This window comes from Microchirus variegatus, assembly GCF_963457635.1.
Source record: "Microchirus variegatus genome assembly, chromosome: 17".
In the NCBI taxonomy this organism is placed as follows: domain Eukaryota; kingdom Metazoa; phylum Chordata; class Actinopteri; order Pleuronectiformes; family Soleidae; genus Microchirus; species Microchirus variegatus.
In genome coordinates, this window is record NC_139818.1 from 13,794,597 (window position 1) to 13,814,897 (window position 20,301).

The 20,301-nt window shown below is 40.5% G+C and overlaps 1 protein-coding gene across 1 annotated transcript in view; it reads left to right on the forward strand.

Annotated features, from left to right (window-relative positions):
• Positions 1–17,909, forward strand: part of prkcea (protein kinase C, epsilon a) — a gene marked incomplete at both ends in the record, with an annotated part of 36,688 nt that extends 18,779 nt beyond the window's left edge. Inside the window, 13 exons of the mRNA XM_083903575.1 lie at positions 4,589–4,754; positions 4,877–4,911; positions 6,230–6,318; positions 7,260–7,389; positions 8,721–8,863; positions 10,028–10,130; positions 10,688–10,890; positions 11,688–11,861; positions 11,973–12,127; positions 12,702–12,840; positions 14,767–14,955; positions 16,581–16,727; positions 17,760–17,909. Of these exons, the coding sequence (XP_083759701.1) occupies positions 4,589–4,754; positions 4,877–4,911; positions 6,230–6,318; positions 7,260–7,389; positions 8,721–8,863; positions 10,028–10,130; positions 10,688–10,890; positions 11,688–11,861; positions 11,973–12,127; positions 12,702–12,840; positions 14,767–14,955; positions 16,581–16,727; positions 17,760–17,909 (1,823 nt within the window). The remainder of the gene's footprint in view (positions 1–4,588; positions 4,755–4,876; positions 4,912–6,229; positions 6,319–7,259; positions 7,390–8,720; positions 8,864–10,027; positions 10,131–10,687; positions 10,891–11,687; positions 11,862–11,972; positions 12,128–12,701; positions 12,841–14,766; positions 14,956–16,580; positions 16,728–17,759) is intronic.
• Positions 17,910–20,301: the final 2,392 nt, after the last annotated feature.

Genomic DNA, 20,301 nt, shown 5'->3' on the forward strand with positions numbered 1-20,301 from the left:
TGTTCATTTCAGAGGATTCATTTAGATTGTCCTCCTGCATCTGGTTTCAGTTTCCTGGAGCTCCTGGTGGAAACTCTCCAGCTGTTTAGCTCTTAACTGCTCCGTGTTCAACCCGTTAATTGTTAACGGCTGTCTGGTACAGGTATAAAGGGATCCTTTGCAAAAACTAAAACATTAAAATCAAAATGACATCAATGAGATTGATCAGTGAGCAGTGAGAGTGAGACAAAGTCATTACATGTAGTTATTTGACCACTTATTGGTTTATTGGTATAGTTATGTTCTTTAACACCTCTTATTCTGATGCCCAAAATTTTTAATTTATTATTAAAATATTTCTGTTTCACCATCTGTGCAGCAAGTGGAAGAATCGTGCAGGTGGTATGATAGAGAAAATGAAAATAAACCAGATTTATTTTACACTTTTTAACGTTATTACCTCAAGCCTTAGTTAACTGAATTTCCACAATTATTTTTTTCTTTTTGAGTGGCGATGATTCATCTTTTTTAGTGCCGACATATCAAATGAAAACAATCTAACAGGAGGATGTGTAGTGATTAAAAAACCTGCTGAGCATAATCAGCTGATTCTGCAGCTGCTTCTGAATATACAGAGTCTCATGAAGTGATAAAGCCTGGTAAGAACATTCAGATTCTATGATAACGGTTCACAACCTCATTCGTCTGCGTCTAAGTGGCTCTAGATTTAACACACTGTTCTTTTATCCTCTGCTTGGAACCTGCGGCCACAGCATACAGTGGGAAAATGTCTGTGAAATAGTCCAAATATGGCGCCCATGGCCTAGAAATCTACCGAACAGAATTTCTAGGAAATGTCTCCTCCACAGCTCTATGGTTCTCTTTTTTTTCCCCCTCCATCACCTTCATTTGTTTGTAACGTGGAGATAAGTTCTTACACGCTTACACTGGCTCACATGGTTTGAAGAGTGAGAAGAGCGCTTCTCGCTTGCACCTGTGCGTCCTCGCACCGTCTTATATATAGAAGCAAGCTCACTGTCTTCCAATTAAAGTCTGTATAGTGTATATAGTCATGTGCACTCAACTGCCACATTCAGTGCCCATCTGCTACAAGGACGAGTCTGTCAATCCGCCTCTTGGCATCAACAAGACAAGAGAACTGCAGATATTTTCTCTGTTCCGGTCACATTCTCTGCGGAGACGGTTGTGCGTGAAAATCTCTGTAGATCACAAGTTTCTGAAATACTCAGATAAACTTTGTCTGGCACCAGCAACCAACCATGCCATGTTCAAAGTGACTTAAAAATCGCCTTTCTTCCTCATTTCTCACGCTCAGTTTGAACTGAAGTCTCTGCTTCGCGATAGGCTGATTAAATACTTGCGTTGTTTCTAGCAAGCGGTCGAGCAGGTGCACATAATAAAGTGGCAGGGGAACGTAGTTTCTCCCCCGTGTAACGACAGATAAAGAGGGCAGCAGAGAGTGAAGAGAGAGTTAGTGGATTCTCAGAATAGTAGGTGAGATTGAGCCACGGATTACGCACACACACACTCAGGAGTCTGTGTCTTGCCTTCCTCATCAGCGATTGGACTCTCTGTTGTGACCTCTCGACCCACACTACACCCACTCCCGAACTTCCTCACGGAGTTCAGCCAGCTTGAGTGCTCATAATAATAATAATAATAATAATAATAATGTGTGTGTGTGTGTGTGTGTGTGTGTGTGTGCGTGCGTGCGTGCACTCATAGATAGATAGGGATGCAGAGATACAGGGTGCGCAGTAGAAACTAGAGGAAGAGGTGGTATTTTTAGCAGATTTATTTTTTCCCCTGGTGCAATCTGTTCTCTGCAGCTTCAGTCGTTGGAAGGACATGTTCCACTCCTCTCTTCTTCTTTGCTCTCCATCCCTCTGCATCTGTTGGTTTTAAGACGTAAACAATAATCCCACCTAATCTGATCCTCTGCAGTCCCCTCTTTCTCCGTCTTCATTCTTTTCTGTTCCCTTTAAAGCTGCCGTGCATAACATTTGGTGATATTTTCTTTTCTGTTTTGTCATCGTAAAACAGAAACAACGTGACATAATTTTTTTGCAGTCACTTTTACTAGCACAAAGTTGCTCTTGCCTCCACCTGCCTCAACATATGAAAAAAAAACAAATCACTTCCTGTGTGCAGCACATGAATGTTTTAAAAAGCACCTGCAATCGTGTTTAACATCTGAGACGCTTCTTCAATTTCAGCCACAGCCGTTTACTTCCTCCAGCTGCCACTGTTATCATGATTTCAGGAACTTTTTTTGCACAAGTTTCATGTTCTTGAGTTACTGTGAGTCGGTTTTAGCTGCACACACACACACTTATATATACTTGTAGTATCATTCATCATTAGAGAGGCAGATGGGCTCCTGCCAGAGTGGTATTGTTATTCATTTTGATTTCATATTTGTTTATACCACCATCTGCAGTTCAGTGTTTCCTCTGCTCTCTCTGCTGGTTATCTGCATATTTGTGTCAGATCGGATGCTCTGTCTACCCACGTGTGTGTGTGTGTGTGTGTGTGTGTGTGTGTGTGTGTGTGTGTGTGTGTGTGTGTGTGTGTGTGTGTGTGTGTGTGTGTGTGTGTGTGTGTGTGTGTGTGTGTGTGTGCTTACTGGACAGCCAGTTCCCAGGTGGGTCCATAGTATGTCTGTCTCCACGACGATCACTCCTAACCGTTGCTACGCCTTATCGCCCCCTCCTTGTCAGCACGTCTGTGTGTGTGTGCTTGTACATAGATCTACAAAAATCTGATAAAAAAACAACGGGAAGGGAGGACATTTTGGCTCACCCTCATGTTCTCATGACACCTTAAAAGAGGTCTTGGGCCCTTGGTTTTAGGTATGGTTAGGTTTAGGTTAAGGGACTTAATGGGAATGCATTATGTCTATGTTCTTACTAAGAACGCAGTACAAGAATTTGTTTGTGTGTGTGTGTGCTTTCATTCATTCATTTTCTACCACGCTATTCTCCACATGAGGGTCACATGGGCACTAGAGCCAATCCCAGCTGATAAAGACTGGGAACACCCTGGACAAGTCCACCATACAGGGATGGACAACCTGTAACTCTCACCTATGGTCCAATTAACCTAATATGCTAATATGCAATAATATTTTTGGTAGAGATAGACAGATATGGTTTTTTTTTCAAGGTCGATACATATTATTAGTAGTAAAAGAGGCCGATAATTGGAGCCGATATTCATTTGCAGTAAAAGTGAAAATATTGGCGTCAATATTTTGAATAATACAAACACTTAACTTTGTTTAAATGCCTTTAAGCATATGTTTATTAAACAGCTTTTCAGATTTGCAACATTAAAGTTTTTTTTTTATCTTAGACAATCTTTGATTTAAAATTTGAAGAAATTTGAATTTGCAGGAAGATCCCAGGCTCTTATAAAGTTAAATGAAAACTTAAACAAATGAATAGCGCCCTACATTTTTCTACAGTAAATTAAGTTTAACAAAAAGTGCAGGGAGTTCCCAGGGTCCATAGCATCACTTATAGAGTTAACAGAAATGTTAAATAAATAAATCGATCTGTTATTGGCCATGCGATTATCAGCCTGGCCGAGAATCGGTCTATCCCTAGTTTTTGGACTATGGGAACAAACCAGGGTACCCAGGAGAGAACATGCAAAGCCGCTTGGGTCAAACCGGGTTCCGTACCGGTGACCTTCTTGCTGTGAGGCAACAATCCTCCCCGCTGCATCTCTGTCTGCAATATGTGATGCTGTCCTGGACAGATGGATGATGTATTATGTAAAACAAAGTGATCCCACTAATGGCCTGTTTAGCCCCCTCTCCCTCTCCCCCCACCTCCCTCAACAACACCACTGTCTCACACTAACACACACACACACACACACATACACGGTCCCTAGACCTCCTGTCTGTAATCAAACTCTGGAGAGGCTCTGCAGTAACCACATCTATAACGCACCCAGGAGAGAGATGGAGGGAGAGGGAAAGAATAGCAAACTAGGACAGGAGCGCAGAGAGAAGGAGTGTGTGTGTGTGTGTGTGTGTGTGTGTGTGTGTGTGTGTGTGTGTGTGTGTGTGGGAGTGAGAGTGGAGGTGGTTCTCTTGTCTTAAGGTTACCCTCGGAAATCATTTATCTTTGTGGGGAGATGCAGAGAGGAAGGGAACGGCTGGTTGGATGTTGCACGCTGAGGAGGAGTATTTTATTATGCTGTCCTTCGTTTTAGTGCCCACACATGAAAGTATAAATAGTATGCACATGCACATACGTATGCATAGGCCTCTGGTAGGTGTGGGGTGTTTGTGAGGAAGGGAAGGAGGGAGGGAGGGAACGGAAGATGAGAGGCCGTTGAATGATTAAACATCTTGAGCAGCATGATGCAAATGGCCCTTATTTGGACAAGGTGAGGGAAAAAAAGGATGGACATAAGAAAACTTCTGTAGCAGCAGATGCGTGTGAATCCTTGTGTGTGCGAATCCTCATCTGAAACTTACCAACAAATGGAAAGAAGTTTGTTTTTTTTTGTTTAAAATCTCTCTGCGCACTTTAATATTCATTGACAGTCATGTGTTTTTCTGCTCACTCCACAGCCTCGGGAACCAACGACAATGAGGAGCGAGTGTTTCGAGAGAGGATCGGCCCGCGCCGAAGACAGGGCGCCGTCCGGCGACGTGTCCATCAAGTCAACGGACACAAGTTCATGGCCACCTATCTGAGACAACCGACCTACTGCTCACACTGCAGAGATTTTATATGGTAGAAAACACACACACACACACACACACACACACACATGCTAATTGATGTGCTGTCATGTTTCGTTAAAACAACTTGACTGAAATGCAAACTCGTCTGTGTGTGTGTGTGTGGTGTGATAGGGGCGTGCTGGGGAAGCAGGGATACCAGTGTCAGGGTGAGTACTTTTCTCTGGCCGCTTCCAATTTCTCAGGTAACATTACACACCATTTATTATTTAAGCGCGACGAGAACACAAGAGGGATTACGTCTTACTGAATGACAGCTGTGATTTGGGCTGAACCCGCCATCACCCGACAGTGATGAGCCAGTCAGGAAACTGCATTTTTCGACACATCCACATATTAAAACGCTGCAAGATGTGTGCTGTGGTTCTCAAACTTTTTATACCAAGTACCACCTGAGAAAATTGTGAGCTCTTGAATTAACACCGTTATCAGCAATGTTAAAAACATCAATGGTGTAAATAGGTTGAGCAAAGTCAGCTACGGACATTTCACAGGAGGCTGCATAATATTCTATGCAGTCAAAATGTTCGCTGCCATCTATCTATCTGTTAGCTTAAAGTTAGCTATAAGAAGACATTGCTAGCTAAGAGAAGACATTGCTATCTATCTATTAGCTTAAATTTAGCTAGAAGAAGACATTGCTAGCTAAGAGAAGACATTGCTATCTATCTATCTATCTATCTATCTATCTATCTATCTATCTATCTATCTATCTATCTATCTATCTATCTATCTATCTATCTATCTATCTATCTATCTATCTATCTATCTATCTATCTATCTATCTATCTATCTATCTGTTAGCTAAAAGAAGACATTGCTAGTTAGAGAAGACATTGCTATCTATTAGCTTAAAGTTAGCTAGAAGAAGACATTGCTAGCTAAGAGAAGACATTGCTATCTATCTATCTATCTATCTATCTATCTATCTATCTATCTATCTATCTATCTATCTATCTATCTATCTATCTATCTATCTATCTATCTATCTATCTATCTAACTGGCAGCAGTTGCGATCTGCTAGCGAGTTGTGCTTGCAAGTGACATTTTTGAAACAGATCCCTGGTCTGCTTCTATTTTAATCAGTACAGCTGACGATATTCACACTGTCCCTGCGACTGCGGAGCGTATTTTTACTCTTCGAGACTTCAAGTTTTCGACTGCCTACGGTGATCACAATTCGACATTTTAGTTACACACAGAAGTCTTGAAGATGAAAGCCTAAAGTACAATGGAGCAAAAAGTGCGTGTTAAATTTTATACTGACATTTAAAGCAGATGAGTCACAATACCTGACACCTTTAATAAGGTCAGTGTTTGCTCACGTACTAATTCAGTTTTGCGTCAGAACGATGTGAACACCCCTTTTATTTCTCTCTCTCCCAGCTTTTTCTGTGAACATAGACAAAAGAAATTCATCGCACTATGACAAATGACTCTCTCTCTCTTTGATGCTCTGCTTCCAGTGTGTACATGTGTCGTTCATAAGCGATGTCACGAGCTCATCATCACCAAATGCGCTGGGATGAAGAAGCAGGAGGACACACCGGAGGAGGTGAACACGCACACAAAAACACAACAAAAACTTCAACATTATGTGCTAATAAGTAAACATCTTCCTTATGTATTAACATTCAAACTAAGTGAGCTGAGGTTTGAACACTCCCAATCCATCCTGAAAGTGTCCCCCAGATCTGATCAGTCATTTCAGTTATTTCATGTTACAGAAGCACGAGCAGAGCTTTAATTCACTTTAATTCACTTTAATTCACTTTAATGCACAAAGAAGTACAAACAAACATGTTTACTTCATGTCACATGAGACGCATCCAGGGTGCTTTTTAATGTCAGATGACCAGGACTATAAACACACATTCAGTATGTTTATATGACATTAGAGCAAAACAAGTATTCGTTTTAAGAACTAAATCGAATGTCTCAAAGTTGGACTAACACACCCAGATAATGTGAGTGGCAGTTGAGCTACTACTTCACCAAGAAAACATAAAAAAAAACAAAAAAAACATGTTGAAATTCTAAATGGTACATTTGTTGAACTGACAAGGAGGCCGATTTAATGCTCCGTCAGCTTGAATAAATTAATATTTTAAAGTTCAAGGATGAGAGGTAGACCAGCAAGATAAATGGGAAACCACCTATTACTACAAGCTGAAAGAGGGTAGCGGATTGCTGCCTAGCCTAGCAGAGGCAGACACACTTCACTCCATAAATTGATTCCCCACTCGTGCTCTTGTACTGGGACACAAGGAGAACATGGCGTATTCGACCGTAGTAACTGAGCATGAAAACGTACTGACTCAACTATGTACTCGTGGACAAAAACCCCCCATTCAGGCCTTTTGTTTATGATCCGGGTTACTTAGGTAACGTGTACACTGCACACACTTGAGAAACATGTTTTATTCCTGCCATAATTTATTACCAACACCTTGTGTGTGTGTGTATGTGTGTGTGTGTGTGTCTCCCTCTCTGTAGGTGGGTTCACAGCGGTTCAGTGTTAACATACCCCATAAGTTCAGTATCCACAACTACAAGGTCCCCACCTTCTGTGACCACTGTGGTTCTCTGCTGTGGGGCCTCATGAGGCAGGGCCTGCAGTGCAAAGGTGAGCTCATGTGCAGCTGGGAATGATAATACAACTAATATGACCTTGAGTGTCTTGAAAGGCGCCTTCAAATATAATGCATTATTATTAGAGCTGCAACTAACGATTATTTTCATGATAGATGGATTAATCGTTTGGTCCATAAAATGTCAGAAAATGTTAATGTTGATCAGCGTTTGTCAAACCTGGAAATTATGATGTTCTCAAAATGTCTTGTTTTGTCCACAAACCAAAATTATTCTGTTTTAATGATTTTTTTGTTATGTGGAGCAAAGAAACCAGAAAATATTCACATTTAAGAAGCTGAAACAATCAGAAATTAATAAATCGATTATCAAAATAGTTGACGATTATGTGTCCATGATAGTCAGATGCACCAATGGATTTTAATGTTGGTTTTGTCAAGACTAGTTGTTTATTAAGTAATTTCAGCACACAATTTGTTTTTTTTTAATGGAAAATTCTGGGCTACCACAGTAGTAACCATATAAATAGTGTCTATAGGGATGGACACCCAGTGCAAGCCTCCTATATCTTTACAAATAGGTTTAATTTATGTATTAGTCAATAATCAATCTCTTGTTTCTAAGTCAGACTAAAGGTAAACACAGATTGTAGCTACCTGGTGCTGATCTATAGGGATGTACTGTATATACATCCAGGGCGTGACCTCATCCTCCTACATATTCATTTTACACACACATGCCTGTTTGTTTACGCATGTGTCAAGCTGATAAAACTAAATATGACAGCAGATATTATGTTGTGGACTGGTTTTGAGGAAGAATCATTTCATTGTGGTGATTTGAACCATAAGAAGCAAAATATAACAGACTGAATAGTCCTGAAGTCGCAATTGAAGGTGAAAACAACAATAATAATGCATATAGCCCATCTCGCCTTGAAAACTGGATCTCAGATCTCAGGCTTCGATTCACATGGAATTAAACTTCCATCTGTGCTTTTAGTGAAAATTAAAATACATTTCACAACTTCCATTATGGTTTTAAGATTTATCGTGTCTTCACCTGCGTCTGATATTATTTAAATTACGATTAGATTTAAGTTAGATTAGTGTAGTTAAGTAAATAAAATAAAATACATTTAATAAATTCAATTATTCTTTGATAACCTCCAGTGTGTATTCTAATGCATTTTAATACATCACTTATACAAAGTAAAAACAACAACATGGACAATCGGGTTTGATTTTATGACAGTTTAACTGCACAGTTTGATGGATGTAACCGCAAAACAGACGTATTAGAGTCAGAATAGCTTCCTTGGCGTCACCTGAATCCACTCAGGAGTTTTTTGCTCTTTTTCCGCAGTGTGTAAGATGAACGTGCACAGGCGGTGCGAGAAAAATGTAGCTCCTAACTGTGGTGTGGACGCCCGAGGAATCGCTAAGGTGCTGTCTGACCTGGGAGTCACGCCTGACAAGATCTCCAACACTGCACAGCGCAGGAGGAAGGTAACGTGTTTATTCACAAAGATAATTTGCATTATTGCATTTTTCAATTCAAATAACTGAAATATGGTTCAAGAAATATGTACGTTTTTACTGTAGAAATAGGGATATTTTTACTATTTTTCACCCATTTTGGCTGATATATGTAGACTCTAGAAACTCTGCTTGACAGTACATTATTTCTGTCTATAGTTTTTATTTTAGCAAATTATTAAAAAAAATACACATCAAATTCATCAGAATAACTTCCATTACCATCAATAGTTCCCATTCTGGGAATTTTTTTGCAAGAGGTGTTCAATTTTCTCGCCGGCGTACACTCTGTGTCCTCCAGCTGGCTCTTTCAGTTACATGTTATCACCCTGATCAGTGTATCCGTCTGCCAGCTTGTATTTGTGTGCACATCTATTTTATTTGTTTGTTTGTGTCGATCGTCGTGTTGTGAAAATCACATTTCACAACAAAATATGGCGGTGTCTGTGACACAAGAAAATGCTAACAGGTGCATGACACGAGACGAAAAAGTGTAAATTTATGTCACTCAACACATTTAAAAGTGGTGTATGTATTAAATTATTATTAAATTATGTTATTGAGAAGTTATATTATGGTACTAACATTTTATTTTTTAGAAATGGCAATTGAAAATGTGTGATGTATCGCTATATGATCGTCTTGCAATATATCGATTATCACAGAATCGTTGTATTGTGATATTATTGGTATTGTGGACAAGGTTCCCTGTGATTCCCAAACAATTTGATGTGATGATCTTTACCAAGCTATTTCCTGAATATGACCTGAGAAATAACAAAGTATTGTTGTTTTATTATCGCCTTATTACCGCACCATTATTATCATTTCCAAGCTAGAAATAGCACTGAAAATAAGACGGTGCTACCATAATTACCAAATGATTGCCATGTTGTTCCTGGACTGTAATGTACAGTTTTATTTATAGGACACGCGTGTACATCAGGCTTTATGTGAGGAAAATTGATACCATTCTCATACAGATGAGATGAGAGCCTCTGATTAGCTAAGATAACCATATTAGGCGACAGGGTTGAAGAAGAAAACGTGAGCTGAATCGCGCAGTGACTCTCCGATGCACGTTTTTTTGAAGAGCTCAAAGGAACGGTCATGTTGTCTCTTCTCTCTCTGCAGTTGACTCCAGGGCAGGACCCTCCTCAGTCTCCTCCTGAGCTCACTCAGACTGAGGAGAACAGCTTCAGTCAGCCAGCTGTCCCCACCTCCCCCTCACAGCAGGGTAACACTGAACACCACACACACACACACACAGCATCACACGATGCAGATCTGACACAAACACAGAGACATTTCAAAGTCCTCTGAGATGTTTTTACCAGCATGTAGTTTTACTGTGTTAATGTTATCAGCAAGAGACGGTCATTTGATTCCACTAATAATATTATTGCATCTTTTTTCTTTTTTTTTTTTCTTACATTGTCCTTTTAGATAAGACTATACGCATGTTTTACAGAGAGTAGGACTTATCCCCCGCCACCCACCACCATTTGTTACTTAGTCATCGTGCTCTGAAATGAAAGTTAACTTTTTCTTTGGTGGAAGGATTCCCATTTTTTTTTTACTGAGCCAACCTATGATGAAGCCACTTCCAGTTACAGCTGCTGTTTAATCCCTCTGGTCAGAGATGCTCACACTGAGTCTACTCAGGTTATAACAGAGGATGGAGGGACATTTGAAAAGACATTGTTGACAATTCTGAACCGAGCAGTGACATGAAAAAGTGCAGTCAGGCTGTTTTCACTGATGTCTGATCTGCTCTTCCGCTGACGCCCACAGACTTGGCAGAGTTGGAGCGCCTGCAGGACTCGCTTTCGCTCGACCAGCAGGGACCCCAACACTCCTCCTCCTCTTCCTCCTCCACCACCTCCTCTTCCTCCATGTCCTCCTCGTCGGTGGCCAGGGAGAACGGACAGAGTCAGAGAAGGACCCTGAAGGACTTCAACTTCATCAAGGTTCTCGGCAAAGGCAGCTTCGGCAAGGTGCGCCGGTGTTTACTCATCGACTGCAGATTTTTACATTTCACAGAACAAAGTGTTACTTCAGCAAACACAAACCTTTCACCACTCACACAAACACAGTAAATTAGGAGACAGGAAACGATGACAATATTATTGATATGAATTCATACATCTGCATGGATTTTGCATGGGATTTCTACGGTTTCCTTCCACAGGACACTCTAGATTGACCATAGGTGTGAGCGTGAATGGATGGTTGTTTATCTCTATATGTGGCCCTGTGACCCCACCTACCTATGTCAGCTGAGATTGGCACATCATCCATGCGACCCTCAAGTGAAGGATAAAGCGGTAGAAAATGGATGGATGCAAAGCTGTAGTGTGTTGTATATAAACAAGTGTCTGTCACATTCAAACCGCCGTCAAATGAGTTCACACAATGACTCCGTAATTCTCGGTACAGCTATGTTTAAATCTCGTGTCACACTGAAAACAGGAAGTGATTGTGAAGTGAGACTGTACCACTGAAAAACAACATTTCAGAAGTGAATTCTAGCAGTTTGATGGGATACATGCCACTTGCCCTGACCCGGCCCTTTGCTGCTGCTGCTGTTACTCAGAAACACACCCTCAGTCAGGTCTGATAACAATGCATTACAGAGCCTGTTTCCAGATAATGGACGCAGCAAACAAATCTGTTCGCAAAGTCCAAACTGAGGCAAACTACAACAACCAAAATCACAGAAAACATTTACAGTAAACATGAGCAGCACCTTCTTCATCGACCTTCTCCTCCTCCAATGTCTTCTCCCTCTCAGGTGATGCTGGCAGAGCTGAAGGGGACAGAGGAGGTTTATGCTGTCAAAGTCTTGAAGAAGGACGTGATCCTGCAGGACGATGACGTCGACTGCACCATGACCGAGAAGCGAATCCTGGCACTCGCCCGCCGACACCCCTACCTCACTCAGCTCTACTGCTGCTTCCAGACACGGGTAAAGAGAGCGAGAGAGAGAGAGAGAGCCAGACGGCACACAAACACGCTGACTTGATAGTTATTCTGTGTTTCCTCAGTCTCATACCTGTTTGTCTTTCCCTGACTGCAGGACCGTTTGTTCTTTGTAATGGAATATGTGAACGGTGGAGACCTAATGTTCCAGATTCAGCGATCCAGGAAGTTTGATGAGCCTCGCTCTCGGTTCTACGCTGCCGAAGTCACCTCAGCCCTCATGTTCCTGCACCGTAATGGGGTCATCTACAGGTACACACCTGCAGCACCGCTCGTATATTCACATTACTTTTCATCTCTTAAAAGGAAACAATGCATTGTCACCATATCTGGTAAGATGGCTGAACAACAGAACTGCATGATCAGTATTTGGAAGCTCTGTGTGTGAGGATGCACTGTAATAGGTCTATTTGTGAAATGAATGGTTGTTGTTTGGCAGTATTATTGTTGTTTGTAATAGGTGTTGCTGATGTGTGGGATAGATGTTAAATGTTGCGGTGCTGTTTTTACAAAAGGGACAATTAAATCTATCTATCTGCAAATATCAACACACTCTAGAGCTAGAAATATGTTTTATTTCAAATTGACTGTAGAATTGACAACTTACTTGAAGAACTTTTGGACTGTCCTGGAATTTCATTAGTGTGTGAAAGTTCATTAGTTGGACACAGCACACCAGAAGGTGTATGACACCACTTAAATTGCATAACGTGATGATTCTCGTGGGTTTTTCTCACGTTGCATGCTCACTTTTTCGCAGTGAGCACAACTGCTGTGGAAACCAGATGGTGCTCATTGTCTCCGTCTCTCTCTCTCTCGCTTGCAGGGATCTGAAGCTAGATAACATTTTGTTGGACGCAGAGGGACACTGTAAGCTGGCAGACTTTGGCATGTGCAAAGAGGGCATCATGAACGGAGTGACCACCACCACCTTCTGTGGCACACCTGACTACATTGCTCCTGAGGTGAGCTCAACTGTGTAACGTTCAAACGTTTGGGGTCACCTATAACATTTTTGGGGGGTTTTCCATTAAAAGTCACACTTTTATTCATCAAAAGAGTTGCAAAATGAAAAGAAAATATAGTCAAGACATTGATAAGATTAGAAATAATAATTTTTATTCAAAATAATAATTTTGCCCTTTCGTCAAAACCAGCAAAACTGTTTTCAGCTGTGCTAACATCATTGCACAAGGGTTTTCAAGGGTTTTCTAATCATCCACTAGCCTTCAAACATGATTAGCAAACACAATGTACCATTAGAACACTGGAGAGATGGTTGCTGGAAATGGGCCTCTATACACCTATGTACATGTTCCATTAAAAAACAGACATTTGCAGCTAGAATAGTCTTTTACCACTTTAACAAGAGTGTATTTATGACTCATTTAATGTTATATTCATCGAAAAAAAGTGCTTTTCCTTCAAAAATAAGGACATTTCTAATTGACCCCAAACTTTAGAACGGTAGTGTAGATTATAAGAAAAGCTCTAATAGTAAAAATAGCTTTGTTAAATGCATAAACAATAATTAAAAAATATATATATTTGTGTAGTCAGAAGAGTTGAGGGAAGAAGAAAATACAAATCTACTGTCAACAATATTTCCCATATATTGATACAGTGCTTCAAAGAATCCAAACAGTGTGACACTTTTTATATATAATATATTATTATATCTACATTTTCTTACACCGCTAAGATTTTACCCTACACTGAACTGTGTTGTGAACTATATGTAGCCTCTAGTCTGAAAAAAGCCAATCCATTTAAGGGGTATCAGCTCCTCTGAAGCTAAGCATCTCTAACTCTTACAGCAGTGGAGATAGAAAGGTGATGAAACGAGAGCTCCAGCACTGATAAAAGGGGGGGGGGGGGGAGCCTAGGACGACAAGCCTCATGCTGATTAGACAACAAGGTGACAATAGCATATACCAGTGATGTAAGCATGGAAAGAAGAAGGCAGCTAAGAAAGCCAGCTAGATGCCCATAAACACTTGTTTTCACCTGGGAAAAAAGTGGTTTAGGTTTGGTTACATTATAATGTTAGATAAAGAAAACAGTAATAGTCTTGATTTCGTTTTTCCTCTTTTCTCTATTTTTATACATTTGTACTGCCACATTCACCCGTCCAAAAACAAAACACAACATTTTGTGTGTTGTAAATTCACAGTGCAAACTGATGTACAGTATGTGCAGAGTTTGACACTAGAAGGGGGCGGTGCCCCCGCACAGCTCGACCTGTCAGTCACAGACATACGTGGTGTCATTGGAGCATTCCTGGTCGCTCACGCCAAGGCGATATCCCATAGTGAAACACAGAATCAGTAAAACATTTATAACTGTGTTTATAAACTACATACTAATGAGTATTCATGCATTATAAATGATGAATTCAATATTTATTAATGCTTAACGAATGCTAATAGTGTGTGTTTATTATAAAGTGTTTCCAAAATTCTGAAACGGAGAGCAAGTTTTGTTGAAGGTATGTGTCCTCATTTTCCCAGAGAGCCTCACCTTTATCTTCTGAAATCTTAGAGTAGAGGTCATACGTTCCATACATAGAATGATTTTAATGACAGTTATCCATTGACTGATTGTTGGAAGTTCCATAAAGATTATCATGATTTATTTGTCTTTTTTTGTGAGTTTCAAGTCCATGTTCCCTAAGTAAAAGGTAAATCGTAGGTGCTGACTTTCAAGGCACTGTGGACACCCACCTAGAAGGTTTCAAGAACTGTGCAATTTCTAAAATAAACGTGTATTGTCTGCCATAAATTGACCACATTTCTACAACACTCAGGTCTCTTTAGACTTTTGCCTTGGTGTAATTATCTAATGCATCTTTCCATATCTTATATATATCTGAATCCCTCTTTTAATTTCAGATCCTGCAGGAGCTGGAGTACGGAGCGTCGGTGGACTGGTGGGCCCTGGGGGTGCTGATGTATGAAATGATGGCCGGACAGCCTCCGTTCGAAGCTGACAATGAAGACGACTTGTTCGAGTCAATCCTCCATGACGACGTCCTGTATCCTGTGTGGCTTAGCAAAGAGGCTGTTTCTATCCTGCGAGCGGTACGTGTCGTCACCACACAGAGATACACCTGTTTTAGTATTTTCAGACCATCAGACCATGTATCGCAGGGGTCACCAACATGGTGCCCGCGGGCACCTGGTAGCCCGCAGGCAGCCAATATGGTGCCCGCGGGGTCACTTCACTTCACCTCACTTGCATGTATCCGTATGATGGCTCAGTAAAATATCTTTGATATTGTTTATAAAAACTGGTAATCGTTAGGAGTAAGCACTGGAATGAATGTGTATGCAGTTAAATGCATAATATTAATCATTTAAATGGTAAACAAACAAAAAAATGTTAACGTGGTAGCCCTCCATATTATTTTTTACCCTTAAGGTAGCTCTCATCTCAAAAAGGTTGGTGACCCCTGATGTATCGCATGATTTCTTTGGGGCTTTATTTTCCCCCACACGCAAACAAAACACAATGTCAGTGTGAGGATGTGAAAAAAACCTTTTATCTTATGATTTTATGTGGTCATTTATTATTTATATTTATTTGTTTGTGGTTTCCTTTTCTTGTATTTGCAAAAAAAAGTTTTCTTTTGTGTTCTGAAGAGGACAGAACATTTTACATTCAGATTTCTCAGAGAGGGCAAAGGAATTGTCAGCAGATGCAAGGGGCAAGGGTTTGACATATTCCTAAATGAATGGAAAAAAATTATAGGGACTTTGATAATAAAGTGCCTCAAAAAAAGGCCTTATTTTGCCTACTATGATTTTCTCCTATGAAGTACAGAAAAAGTCAACTTGTGCACTAAATACCACAGATGGGATGACAATATACTATAAAACAAAACTTAAAGGAGCAAGGGGGAAAAAAAAAAATCTTGAAAAAAAGAAGAGAGATTATGGAGCAGAAAGGATGAGAAATGATGAGGAGACAGACTATCAATAATCAGCCCAGTTCTTAAATGGTAAATATTAATTTATTGTGGGTTGGTGGGCCCGTCTAATATTATCTTGTCCCGGGCACAGGCAAGACTATCAGCAGACCTGGCTCTATGCTTTGTGTAATGAACAATCACTTTTTTTTTAGAAACTCACATTACAATTTGAGCACATTTTAAAACGTCTTTGTGAAGAGATTTCACTCGTTGTCTTAAGGAGTTTCTCACTCTATTGTGATCTTTCGATCACGCCGTCGTTTCTTCTTCTCTTCAGCATGAATCACACTCGTTTAAAGTGCAATTAACACGTTTTCTCGGATGCGGAGAAGAACAAAAAAAAAAAGTCGGTCAAAAAAAGTGATAAAGTATTAACAGTGGCATCATAAAACCCACAGTAAATGACAAAGTGCTCCAAGTGCAGTGATGTGATCGTGGATACTTTCAGTCACAGAAAATAACACCAGGCCTTTGCTGACCTCTTTCATCTCTCTGCCATTACACCACTTTGTTTGTATCGTTCACAGAGCCATTAATGCCTCCACTCTATTATTAGCGCTGAAATGCTTTTTGCTCATCCCTTCATCCTGTTTTTGTCCTCATTATTTTATGCATGAAACCTCAACTGGAAGCATCTTTTTTTAAAAGGGTTTGTTTTTGTCAGACAGGTTAATCTCTAAAAGTGTATAATGCTTTTGTGTGTGTGTGTCTGCGTGTGTGTGTGTGTGTGTATAGTTCATGACCAAGAACCCGGCCAAGCGCTTGGGCTGCGTAGTGAGCCAAGGTTGTGAGGAGGCCATCAAGACTCATCCCTTCTTCAGAGAGATTGACTGGGTCCTGCTGGAGCAGAGAAAAGTCAAACCACCCTTTAAACCCCGAATTGTAAGAAACACACACATTAAGACATATAGTCACACATACACCGATGTCTTAATTCCCTGCAAAACTGTAAATCTGAAGAAAATGTGCTTACTTTACATAATTCCTGCATTTGTTCACCCAAAAAAGTGGATCAGGCAAATTATCTGCAAATTCAACCTTTATTAATCCAGGAAAATCCCACTGAGATTAAGAACAAGCAACTCCTAGCCAAGATAGAGCACAAAACACTCAACAGTTACACATTTACACAGTTAAAACACAAGCAGAAAACAAAGACACATAATCCAGATTAAATTTATGAGCACATTATGAAAAACAAGTGCATGTTGTGGAGTCAGCCTCAAGAACCCCCATTGGCCTATGTTTGCAGTAAAAAGCTTTTAAACTACTGTTGTGGAATCTATAGAAATACTGTAGTGGCCATTTGTCATTAAACAAGTCAAACTAAACTTAAATCATAAGACCACTATTGCACCATGGGAATGTATCTCAGACGGACAGTTTTTTGTAGTTTTGTGTTTTTATTATCCAAAAAAGCTCTAGTAATCCTACATATGTAACTTTAGCTATGTTTTATTTAATTTTAAATAACATTTTTCATAATTTTGTATTAGGCCTGAACAATTTATTGAGATTTTATCGAACATTTTAGAGTTTTAGATGAATTATAGTCTCGATCTTTACACATCTTATTCTGCAGTCTGAAGGGGACATCTTTGTTTCTCACAGATCTGCACACGTCACACAGCACGCGAATCATATAAATTCCTGTCAAAATAATCGCAGTTACGTATATATTTATTTGAAGTCGTTCAGCCCTATTTTCTATGCTTTGGAATGACATCACATCAGTAATACATGGGAAAAATGAATAATTTTATCATAACATGCAGTACATCTTAATAGTCAGAAGGTGTCGCTCTAACATCACTTTCATGATACTAGACCTGGCAAACTTTCTTTTCTTAGACATTCATCAACCCTTCTCTCTCTCTCTTTCTGCTTTTCTGTGTGTGTGTGTGTCCAATGTAGAAGACAAAGCGAGATGTGAATAACTTTGACCAGGACTTCACTAAGGAAGACCCCGTTCTGACGCCGACAGACGAGGCCATCATCCGACAGATTAACCAAGAGGAGTTCAAGGACTTCTCCTACTGCGCCCCTGAGGAAACACAGACCTAACACACACACACACACACACACACACACACACACACACACACACACACACACACACACACACACACACACACACACACACACACACACACACACACACACACACACACACACACATAGTAACATGCATGCACACACACTTATACACACAACATTAAAACCTGGCACACATAAGTACACACACACACTGACACTAGAACCATGAATCCCTTTAGAAAACACTCACACACACACACACACACACACACACACACACACACACACACACACACACACACACACACACACACACACACACACACACACACACACAAACACACACAATCCTTTACTTTGAAGCTATTGGTTGTTGTTGTTTTTTGGAATATTCTTTACTTGCATTGTGTTGTTCTTGTTGCCTGGGTTTTATTATGAATATGAATTATGATGTATATGTATATGAATATGAACATGAATTCAATCACCTGCACATGCAATCGCACACATTCCCATGTGCACAGGATCTCACACAGACACACGCACACACACACACACACACACACACACACACACACACACACACACACACGCACACACACACACACACACACACACACACACACACACACACAATCTCAAATTTTCACACGCTTTCACATACCTACGAGCTACTGCATATGCACACACACTCGCACACAAATACCACACACACACACACACACACACACACACACACACACACACACACACACACACTCTGCTTCTCTCCCCAGCACCTGTATACATGTGGACTGTTGGTGCTGGGTGCAGAGCTCTGTATATAGCCTGTGTTGAGTGGCTGTATTGTGTTGGTATTGTCTGCTAGTAAAGGAGAATCGTGGCGCATGGACAAGCACCCACCTGTGTTATTACTGTCCTTAATGTGGACCAGCTAGGGCCAAATACCCTTTGTGCAATACCCTGACTATCTATATATTTTATGTTTTTCACGTGTTATTTTTTGTCCCTTTTGTTTTGTTTTTTTCTCCCCTCGAAATGTTTTTATTTGTGTCGGGTTGTGGTCTGATCGTTGTATGATTGTAATCTTGCTTTCATCTTGTCCTCCTTCCCTCTGTGTACAAAGTGAATGTCGAGCATACAAGATACAGGCTATTGAACTAATTATGTGGAGCAGAGTGTTACGGGTGGCCCGTGTAGCGGTGAAAAGCACGTGTTTTTTTTCCCCAGCTATCGCATCCATCTGCTAGTTTCAGAGTCCGCGTCGCTCCCGCCGGCGAGAATGTGCTGGCCTGTGGGCGTTGTTTTAACGTTTTTTTTTCTTCTGTGAATGTAAATTTTTTTGTGTGTGAATGCATCTTTATTTCTGTCAAGAGTGTGAATTTTTGTCCTCTGCATTTCTATAGTTACCATCAGTGTTTTCAGGACCTCTTCCCTCCCTCTTCCCCTCAAAAGCACCAATTCCCCTTTTCCCACTGTCAGCTGTCTCGCTCAGCCAAAAACCACTTACTTTTCTGACTTTTGCTTTTTTTTTCAAGAATGGCTTTCTTATTGCTCTCTCTCTCTCTTTTTTATCGTTATTGTTATTGTTATTATTATTATTATTATTATTGTAAAGTGTATCTGGAGGAAACCTTTGTGTATCATACTATATACTATTATAGGTCTGTTACAGTTGGGTAAAATGACATTTGGAGAACCAGCAGCTGAATTACCTCGCATTTCAAACACACTCACACAAAACACCACATACAGACTCTCTCTCTCTCTCTCTTGAACCTCTCCCTGCTCTTCTCACTGTTTTTCTCACATACACACACACAGACACAGAAGGACTGTTGTTGCGTTGTACTGTAGAGTGATCTGAAGGCGAGCTGGTTGCTCTGTGTGCAGTAGAGTCAGAGTGTAGTGAAGCTTCATGCACCCAGATGTAAGGCTGTTCCTGGTCACACTTCTTTAATTTTACTCTGTGCCAAAATGTAGTGCAACAGCCAGGCTAGTCCTGTCTGGTCTGATTCCAATAAAAACACTGAGCTGTCGACGTTACTCCCCAACTCCTGTGTGTCTTCTTCCCCTTCACCTCCTTCTCTGTTTATTTTATTTATTTATTTGGTCTACTTTGTTGTTTTTTTTGCTTTGTGTTAATCCTCAGAGGCTAATCTTAAAGGATGCTTGAAATTATGTGAAAGAGGAGAAGCAGAGAGGAGAGGGTGGAGGAAGGAGTGGTCAGGTGACCTATCAGTGCTCTCAGTTTTGGGTGCCTCTACTGTGTGTGTGATGCACATTGACAGAGAAGAGGAGGTGCTTCCTAGGAGTCTGATTAAGTCATCTGTGAGGTAGGGGACCACTTGCCTTGTGACATTTGGTGCCGCTAATTGCCTATGATTAATTCCACTGCCTGTGATGGTGCAAAGTGTAG